At 33.3% G+C, this 10,939-nt stretch overlaps 1 protein-coding gene across 1 annotated transcript; it reads left to right on the top strand.

The window, feature by feature from the left end:
• Window positions 1-5,738: 5,738 nt before the first annotated feature.
• Window positions 5,739-9,222, top strand: LOC105120687 (uncharacterized). The gene is made up of 6 exons (XM_011018991.1): window positions 5,739-6,200; window positions 7,344-7,479; window positions 7,956-8,095; window positions 8,224-8,286; window positions 8,381-8,449; window positions 8,819-9,222. Exons 1-6 carry the CDS (start codon window positions 5,985-5,987, stop codon window positions 8,888-8,890), a joined length of 696 nt encoding a protein of 231 aa, XP_011017293.1. The 5' UTR covers window positions 5,739-5,984; the 3' UTR covers window positions 8,891-9,222.
• Window positions 9,223-10,939: the final 1,717 nt, after the last annotated feature.

The raw sequence follows: 10,939 nt of genomic DNA, 5'->3' as shown, positions 1-10,939 counted from the left end.
CGTGGGATTAGTCGTGGTGCGCGTAAGCTGGCCCGGACACTCACATTAATCTAAAAAAAAAAAAAACTAAGCAACAACAGGAGACTCACGCCAGCATTTTTTACAAGGTACATTGTGATTTTTACATTATTTTTTATTTGAAAAGATATTAAATTGATGTTTTTATAATATTTTTAATTTTTTTGTGTTTAAATTAAAAATATTTTTAAAAAAAAAAAACCATCCGCATTATCATTGCACTTTGAACACGCCCTGGCAAACTTGTAGCCTCAATCGTAGTCGCTGGCTAGCTAGCTGGACACGAATGCCACCAAATTAATGTAACTTTCAATGTGACCTAACAACAGGCTTGAAAACGAAGGATGTTGTTAAATGCTAATGGCCTCTCAGCAGATGCTGAAGTTAAATTGAAATTCCTAATACTCACTGAATTACGGGATCACCACACGGGGGAGAGAAGGCGACTGAAGGGAAAGAAAATGGTAGTATAATGGTGGAGCCCAATGTCGTGTCTCCTTTATCTATCACACTTAAAAGTTGTTTGAGAGAATGTGGCCTGTTTTTCAAAACATTTTTTATTTTAAAATATATTAAAATATTTTTTTATAGTTGATATTATCCAATCAAAATAATTAAAAAATATTAATTAATATTTTTTAAGGTATGAGTAACTTTGAAAAACATATAAAAAAGCGGAGTAAAAGTTGTTATAAATGTCTTTTTTATAAGAGGTTTTTATCTGTTATCTAGTTCAATGGTGTTTGCTATTTTTTGTTATTAGTACATTTTATTTTAAAAAATTAATAAAATAACATATATGAAAAAAATTGGTAAAAAAGCATGTTCATGGCACGATTATGAAATGTGACTTTTGTAGTTTTTCACTGCTTAAAATAGTAATATTTAATAAAAAATATTAAACAAGTAAGAGAGAGGAAAAAAATCAACATATTATATAAAATCATTAATATTATCAAAAATATCTCAATTATATGAATTTAATGACATCAAAAAATATTATTAATTATCATTAATATTATCAAAAATATTTTAATTATATGAATTCAATGACATTAGAAAATGTTATCAACTATAATCCGAGTAAAATTTATTTATTGTCAAAAATAAATGAGTTACTTGTTATATTTAGACAACAAATATGACTCACTTATATCACTATTGATGATTTTTTTGTATCATTCGATTTGGACAGTCAAGTTCTTTCCTGTGATGTTGGTGGTGTCATGATTTGAGTTTTTATATGTCTTCATAGTTTTTTTTGTTCTTTGTCTTTCTTTTTCATCTCTCCTACCCGTTTAATATTTTTTTATTAAATGTCTTTATTTTTAGTGGCAACAAGCTATAAAAATCGCATTTTTCAATCATGTATAAATTGTCATCATATTTTTTTTTTTAATTGTGTTGTTCACTGGTATTTTTAGTTTATCTTGCTATTTTTTAAAAAAAAATCATTAGCCCTTGCAATTTTTTTCCATTTTTTTTTTGCATAATTTATCATCCGTTTAATTAATTCATGTTAACATGTAGAAGCTACCATAAGTGAATTTTTATTTCAGATTCCCTCGCTTTGTTTCTTTGAAGACATAGTTTTTTGGGTTTTGAATTTTTTTTTAAAAAAGGCAAAATAACATAATAAATAAAATATTTAGGGACGTCATAGAATTTCATGAGTCGTAAATGGTATATGCAATCACGTGTTGTAGTTTTCACCTGCAATTGTTGTTCACTGGTATTTTTAGTTTATCTTGCTATTTTTTAAAAAAAAATCATTAGCCCTTGCAATTTTTTTCCATTTTTTTTTTGCATAATTTATCATCCGTTTAATTAATTCATGTTAACATGTAGAAGCTACCATAAGTGAATTTTTATTTCAGATTCCCTCACTTTGTTTCTTTGAAAACATAGTTTTTTGGGTTTTGAATTTTTTTTAAAAAAGGGCAAAATAACATGATGAATAAAATATTTAGAAACATCATAGAATTTCATGAGTCATAAATGGTATATGCGATCACGTGTTGTAGTTTTCACCTGCAATTCTAATTTTGTATTTTTCATCTACAATATATAAGTTGCATGTGACACCCATGATTTTATTTGAAATTAATATCATGACTTTTTTCTCCTGTTTTCTCTTTTTCTCATGACAACTCTCTATCTCTCTTACCAGCGACCTTCCTCTCCCTCTTTTCCCATCGCAAATTGCACTTGGAACACCATAAGAGTACCCATGCCTCTCTCTTTCCACCTCCATTACGAGTCGTTTCATCACATTTACTTGATCATGTTTCCTTGAGCATTCATGCAGTTCGATGTATTATACCCCTATACATCCGAAATATAATCGATTGATAAGTAATATGATTTCACACACAATATTTATTATATACTGTCAATGTTGTTATGGATGATGACTATTAAATAATGTCTAGTGTGCGTGTGTCCATTGCTTAATGCGGAAGGCCTGAAAAAGTAGCAATGACTATACGTGAAGATGCCAATGAGTTGTAATATATTATGGCTAACATTACACTTGATTTATGTCACGGTGAACTTAAAGAGATTGGGAAGACCGAGCATCTTTAGGTGGTATTAGTTAAAGATAAGATTTTAATTGTAAGAGTGTCGAGGGTAGTGATCCATTCACAAGTTTTCCAAACCTGTTTTAAGATTGAGTGATACTGGTCCTCCTCGTCCCTATATAAATATTACAGGCCTATCATCAGGTTGAACAAGTAGAGATGATGCTCCACACCCGTCTATAGATGCTCTAGTCCCTTCCACAATATGAGATGATTATTGTATATTATAGAATTTATGAATAGATATACATTTAATTTAATTTAATTTAATTTAATTTTAGTGAAATATTATATTAATTGTCTATCTTATTTTGTCAAGCATGACTAGAGATGCTATGTGCCACTCTTGTGAACTGTGTTTTGATGTTGGAAAATTGGTTATTTGAATTCTATGAATTATGTCTTCACAGGCAAAGAGTTAATGGCATAAACATCTGTCTCAAGGTGAGTTTCTTAGGTAGGTCGCAAAAAAAAAAGAAAAAAGAAAAAGCGATGACTGATCCGATCAAATATACTAATTCTCTGCAAGTGAGGTTCTGGCCTAGCGGTGGGAAGAGCTTGTCCCCTTCCTCTGCACCTGGGTTCGAATTTTACCATGCACGCCTGTCATCCCCGCGGTGCCTTACCTGCTCACTGGGCTTGCAGGATGTTCAGTGGGCTGTGGGGATTAGTCGTGGTGCGCGTAAGCTGGTCCGGGCACCCCACGTAAATAAAAAAAAAAATATATACTAATTCTCTGAATGCTTTTTATCCCATGCTTTTTTTTTTTTACTGTGTTGGTTAAAAAAAAACTCATTATTTTGTTTTACAGGCATAAACATCTGTCTCAAGGTGAGTCTCTTAGCTAGGTCGCAAAAAAAAAAGAAAAAAGAAAAAGCGATGACTGGTCCGATCAAATATACTAATTCTCTGAATGCTTTTTATCCCATGCTTTTTTTATTATTGTGCTGGGTTAAAAAAAAAACTCATTATTTTGTTTTACAGGTCGAGAAAACATCATTCGTCAATTTATTGTGGCGAATTATTCGTATATGCGGCACGCTGGTTTTTCATAAATTTCATGACCTCGTTTCAATTTTTCAATTCAAATATAAAGAATAACGTGAAAAAGAAACCCATTAACTTTAAGAAGTCTTGAGCCTTGTTCCGCATCCAGTCTAATACATATACACATATAGAGACTTACAAGTGTTGATGGCACCGTAGATAAAGACGCTAATGATCCTCCATTACCATAACTACAAGCTTGATATCAGCACTGCGTTGCACAGTTGTCAAACAAAACCAATACAGCTATAAAGTTACAAGTGGTATTGTCTGATAAATTGCACTCATTCTTCCAGCACTTATAAATCTTATCCAAAAGCGACCCCATGCCCCGCGGTGCACCAAACTACCATGGTCCATTCGCTCGATTAAAGAATATACAGTACATTTTTGTACTGATATGGGACACAATACTGGCGATCAACGGATGTGATGATCATGTGGATGGCATGTAATGCTGCAGCTAGTTTATATAGCAGTGTGACGTGGTCTTTGGCAAAGGTCCAGTCATGTTTCAAATTTGGTGATCATTACACGTGGAGCATGAACACATTTTCTTGACGGCTTTTGTTCTATTCAAGCAGCGTAGACTTTCTACCCAACGGCTGCGACGATCTCGAAATGGTTCTGTGGCTGAAACATTGACATCGGAGATCCGACGGTTGATATTGCCTAATTGTGGCGGGAAAATCCGGTGGGAAAACGAAGGCACTATTTTTTTAGAGTTTATAATTCAGAACATGGAGGCAAAATAAATAAATTTGGCATCCCATGCTGGACAGGACAACACCGACGGCAGGTAGCTCCACCCCCACACGCGGGTCCCGTAGAGGCTTCCGTCACGTTCCCACTCTGCCGTTTTCCTTTTCCTTTCCCATTTGCTTTTGGTGATATTTTTTTAATAATGTTAGTTTTTATTTTTTAAATTATTTTTTATTTATATATATATTAATTTTATTTTTAATTTCATCTTATCATAATAATTATAAAATAATTTAAAATAAAAAAATCTCATTTTTTTAAATGATGACAATAAATAACGATACCTCAAAAAAAAAAAAACTTTTGTTGTTTTTATGCAGAATTATTAAACACCCCTTTCAATTGTATCATAAATTATATTATGAAGAACCACTACCTTGTAAAGTTTTACACCATACCTATACTATTTTCATTCATCATTTCAATCGTTTGGCAGATTTCATGCTAGTTTAATAAAATTAATATTTGTTATCTCTTCATCACAATTTTTAAATTCAATTTTAGAAAAATTGTGTTTAATAATTATTATAGAATAACTTAGAGTTAAACAAAAAACATTTTAAAACCAAAGTTTTAAAATTTAAAATGACCAATTTTTTTAAAAAATATAATGATTTTCTATTGATTCTTCAATAGAACATAACATGAAAACAAAAAGATTGATATCAAAATTCTTCCCTAAGTACAATCTAATTGTCAAGGCTCCATTGAAGATTGCATTTTCATACCCATCACTTGCATCTAAAATCATAGTTTTGAATAAATCCCAAATCAAGATTGTAAGTATATTTAGTTTTCAAAATCATACTTTTAAAAAAGTTATTAAACACTTAATTTAATTCACTCAATTTTTTTTTTTGGCCAACTCAGTTATCATGATACTTGAGTATATTTTGTGTGTTTAGTACAGTGATGTAAGATATTTTTAAAAATATTTTTTAATTAGAAATTTATTACAGTATTTTTTTAGTTTTTATACAAATTTATAATGTTAACATATTAAAATAATTGTAAAGTATTAAAAAAACACATCAAATCAAACACAATTTCAAACCAATACCATGCACGAAGCTGCTGTTATATCCAGTACGGGCAAGGTCAATCCCGTCATTACAGTTCCCCTTCCGCATGAAGTCAAACAGTCAACTCCTCCGTATACGACATCCTTAATTAATTTCCTTAATTCAAATCCCATCGACTCCAAAACCGCTAGTGAAGAAGTGCTTTTTAGCATGACTAACGTCACCATCTTCCCTTCTTACGTGTCACCCTACTACCGGTCCATTCTCTCTCGTCGGGATTAATAGCAACACGACCAATAAACAAAACCAGGAGTCTCTCTCTTCTTCTCTCTCTCACACAAAAGCACATAAAACTTTCTCTCTCATTAAACTGTGTTTTTCCTCTCTCACAAAAATTCCAAAATTTCACTTCAATTCCTCCCTCTTGATCCCCAAAACGTCCACTGCCTTTCTCTGCAATGCATGATCTTCACTTCGAGTTTTGAAACTCGAATTTTGACTCACTGAGTCGAGAGAGAGGATTGTTTATAGATATAGTTAAGTACTTCTTATAATGTTGGAGACAATGGAGAGTTCATTGAACGGAGAAGGAGTTGTGGGAGGGTTTTCTCACTTACAGAGCTGCGGTGACAGTAGCGAAGAAGAGCTTTCTGTGCTGCCACGTCATACTAAAGTGGTGGTTACAGGAAATAACCGTACTAAGTCGGTGCTTGTGGGTCTTCAAGGTGTTGTGAAGAAGGCAGTTGGGCTTGGCGGTTGGCATTGGCTGGTAATTTTTTCCGTCTTAAAGAAATGAGTTTTATGTGCTGTCAGCCATGGTATGGTTTGCTTTTGAATGGTGGTGTGTTTTTTTTGCAATGCAGGTCAATGTAATGGTTTTGGGTTTGGAGTTTGTGTTGATGTGATACCAACTATTAAACAGTTGCTTTAATTTTGCATTTTCTGTTGATAGAAGATGAGATTACGGAGTATAGGTTTGTTAGGATCAAGGAGTTTTGTGGTAATTGCAAGTAATGATTCAGGAAATAGGTTTTCATTGAATGTGGATTTTCTACCAATGGATCTGGTGTTTTTTGAAATGCGGGATTTCAAATGGTTACTGTTTTTGGATTATCGCTGTTTTGGATTGATTTCTATTGCTTTGCATGACGAGGCTGTATTGGGGAATCTTGTTATGATTCTTTTTTTTTAACTGATTTTCTTTTGGTTTTATTAAAAAAAAAACTCAATTGAATTCAGCTGGTTTAAATAATTTTTTAGATTCCTCTGTTCTCTTGGATCCTTGAATTTTCTTTTTTTCTTTTTTCTTTTTTTGCAAATGAAGGTGTTCTTAACATAAAATGAAGTAAAACTTGTTTGGCTTCCTGGGTTATTGATGGAGTTCCTTAACCTTGCTCTCAAAGAGCACTTGTATCTGTTTATTTAGTTAATTTCTACTGAGATAGTTTACACGTACACACACACACTCTCCTCTCCATTTTTGGCTGACTGAAACTTGACAATCTCTTGATATGGGGCTAAAGACGATAAATAAAGCTCTTCTATCTTAGGATGTTCCACACCACTTTAGGTATTACCTTTTAAACATTTCATCTCTCTCTTCAACCGGGTTTCTATCCTGGGGGACATCTGTTTTTTTGCCGTGGTTTGTGTTTCTTATGCTTGATTAAGCATTTTAGCTATTAAGTAAATTGCTTATCATGATTTTTTTTGTATAATAGTTATAGAAAGTTTAAATAGTTATTTTTGCCTCAACTCCAATATTGGACCTACTTCATTCCCGCTGTTTCTTGCCTTCTGCTATCTTCCTGATGTCTACCAACTTACCCATGCATCGGTTTATCATACGATGCCATCCCGTCTGGCACTTATGGTTCTGATATCTTTGGTTCTCCGATTACTGTAATTACAGGTCCTGACAAATGGCATAGAAGTAAAGCTACAGAGGAATGCTCTTAGTGTGATCGAGGCTCCCACAGGCAATGAGGAGGATGATGATCTGGAATTTGAGAATGTACAATGGAATGGATTGGATATGGGTGAGCTTGGTTAGTAAATCTCCCTTCTAAAATACCGTCTTCTGATTCCAAAATTTTAGTGAGACTTGTTGTAGCGTAACTTGGTTAGAAGTTGTGGAAACGAGCCCTTTATTCTAGAGAAAATAAGCCTTCAATCTCATGGTGACTTGCTCTGCCGTGCTGATTTGCTAATTGCAGCTATGTTTCTTTTTTAATCTTCTTAATGTATACCGGTGTCCTTTCCAAATTGTCCTAGTAAAAACGTTTGGCATTGGTTAGGGGAATCTTCAGTCTTTCAGGTGTAATTAAATGTTTGCTTATACTCTAACAGTGGGTTCTTAACAGTATGTTTTATTGGTGAAAGTGGTCAAGTTTGGCACATACGATCCATTCTGTCTTCCACTTTTACTTTCACTATTGCCATAAGCTCCCTTGTGTTATTTCCTCTTCTTTTTGCTGGGTCCACCATCTTTTTAATTCTGGTTGTGTCATCCCTAATTTTCCAGCATCCGATGACACACTAAGGTCCCATAGATCAAGGAATCGGACAAACAAATCAACAGGATCATCTCACAAGACCATGAGCAGGTCTCTGTCTTGTGACTCGCAGTCTAAGGGCTCTATTTCCACACCTCGTGGGACCACAGTATGTGATCTTTAATCTGCACTCCTATTTACTTTTTTACCTTTTTTTTCCATGATCATAATTTTAACAAGAAATGAGTACATAGATGTACTAGTATCTGATTTTTTAGCATCTCGTCTCCACTACAGAAGGTTGACCTCAGCAAGTTGGAGGTGGCTGCACTGTGGAGATATTGGCGACACTTTAACCTTGTAAGTCTTGTCTTTTTGCCGGAGGGAGACTCGAATAAGTTACGTAATTCTTTCTGTAGCATGCCAGCATAATTAACATCATCGATTTTCCTAGGTTGATTCCATTCCCAACCCATCCAAGGAGCAACTAATTGATGTTGTTCAGAGGCATTTTATGTCACAGGTACTCTCAAAATTGCATAGTTCATGCAGGTTTTCTTCTAATTCTTTCCCCTCATTTTTTATCTCCACTTGTAATCATCAATTTAAAATGTATTGTGTGGGATTGAGAATCAGATGCTTTTTTTTAAAAAAAGATGAAAGTAGGTAAACATATTCGATGGACATTTTTCTCGTATTCCTGAAATAGGTTCTTGGACCTAGTGATGGTAAGCTTTTACTTTTCTGGAACTCTATTGTTCTGGGGTGGTTCAATTCTCAGAATTTATTTTCCCATTCTTTCTGGAACTACTAGTGTTTGTAAAAGAAGTTTATCAATAGCTTTCGAATTTTCTGAATATCATAATCTGAACATGATCTTTTGTTGGTGCAGCAAATGGACGAGTTGCAGGTCATTGTGGGATTTGTCCAGGCTGCAAAAAGACTGAAGACTGTCTGCAAATGACCCCGAGATAAATAGAGATCTGAGTTTCTATGCCCTGCTAACAGATACTTGGCACTTGAAAATCCTCCTCCCAACGTGTAACATATGTATCCCTGGCTTGTTTATCATCGTATCTGTCCCTAGGTTAGTATTTAGCCCGTCAGAGCTATAGAGAGAGGTTCCTTCTTTTTGTTAGTGTACCTATGTAGATAGATGTAAAAACCGGTGAGGTCACTAGACCTCTAAGAAGTCCCCGTGGCCTTCTTCTAAGCTTGGTTTAATTAATGTATTGCTGACTTTGTGGGGAAAAGGATTTCTGAAAATGCATACTTTCTCTTTGGTAATTTTCCACTTTCTCTGTGCTGGCCACCTCACATGGGTTCTGTGCTTTTCAAATGTAATCTTTTGAATTTTGAAGAAAAGGGAACTCCCGCTTTGGATTTGGAAACCATGCCATGGGAGAAGGGGTCCGCACTTGGTATTATATTAGGTGAAGAAAACCCTTAACAAATCTCGACTCTCTAGGTCAAGGAACTACCAGTGAGCTTCATTATTGAGGCTCGGTTGGTTGAACTGTAGATTTCAAAGGGTTTGGTTAATTAATACCCTGTCGGAGATCAGAGGCAGTGAACCAAGGCCACGCTTGCGAACTTATTTGTTGTCTGTGCTTTTGTTTTAAAAGTATTTTTAATGTTTTTTAATTATAAATTAATATTTTTTATGTTTTGAATCATTTTAATATATTAATATTGAAAATAATTTTTTAAAAATAAAAAATAATTTTAATATATATTTTAATACTTTAAAAAACAATCCCAACACATTCTCACATTAGCGGGAACTGGGAAGGTTTTGCCATTCCATCCATACATTGTAGAGGATCAGAGGCGGTGAATCATGGCCATGCTTCAACTTTTTGATGGTAGATGTGCCGTTATCTATCTGCAATATGAAAGTCAAAATCACATGATTTTCCGTATCTAAATGGGACCCAGCCAGTTTGTTCTTACTATTTCATCGTGGGTGCACAGGATTAGAGCCCGTTTGTCTGTACGGAAATTTTGTTTTTTAAATTTTTTTAGAAGATAATATTAAAAATAAATTTTATAAATTAAAATAATTTAAAAAACAACAAACACCGCTGCTGCGATGACTCTCTAATCCCTATGGAAATTAAAAACTGCTTTATTTTATAGAAGCCTGCCCTTTCTAGAGCTCAGCTTTGGGCCATGATCATTGATAGACTATAGTTAAATAAATTATTGACATTGAAGCAAAGCAAGTGGATGGTGTAGTTAAATGCCCGATGTACACGTCATCATATGGAATAGAAGTTGATAACGCTTTCAGACCTCTTGATGGGGTCTAGCGTCTACCTTTCCTGAATAGCGAAATCAGCGTTAAATCAAACTACAAGAGGTAACGCTTTCACTGCAGCGTAATTGCTATATTCATCATTTCACATGTTCATGTGAATTGAAGGAGTGATTGTTTTTTAAAAATTTCAATTTAGTTTTTAAATTTTTATTTTGTATAATTTAACTATTTTAAACTCAAGTTAGCATGTGGTTGCTTATTTTTTAGAAGAGAGGATTAATTTTGGGTTTTAAGATGTTTATTTGTGTTTTTTAAGGTTATATATTAATTTAACAAGGTTATAATGATGTTTTCTAGGTATTATAGATAAAAATGAATTGAAAATAAATTTTTAAATAAGAAAATATGAATCTTATTTTTTATGACAAATCTGGAGAATTTAAATAATATATTATCTATTTTTTAAAAAACAAATTAAGATAGATAAGATATCATTCATCTCATTAGCTTAAAAAACAAATAAGGGCTCGCATGCGTTTGTCTAATCTTTATAGGCCTGCTCGTGAGGCATTTTTTGATGGGTTTGGTGCTTTGTACGGCTTAACTCCTTCTATGTTATTTCTTTAGCTTATTTGACTTTTTTTAAACAATGATTGTTTTTTAATTATACTGTATTTAAGTTTTGAAGATATTAGTATAATTTATTTATATTTTTTTAATATTTTATATAGATTAAATTTATTTTTAAAAATT

Source organism: Populus euphratica, unplaced genomic scaffold (genome assembly GCF_000495115.2).
Source record: "Populus euphratica unplaced genomic scaffold, PopEup_1.0 scaffold6.1, whole genome shotgun sequence".
Taxonomy (NCBI): domain Eukaryota; kingdom Viridiplantae; phylum Streptophyta; class Magnoliopsida; order Malpighiales; family Salicaceae; genus Populus; species Populus euphratica.
Note: the sequence above shows the minus strand (reverse complement) of the source record. Positions and strands in the feature narration are given on the sequence as shown.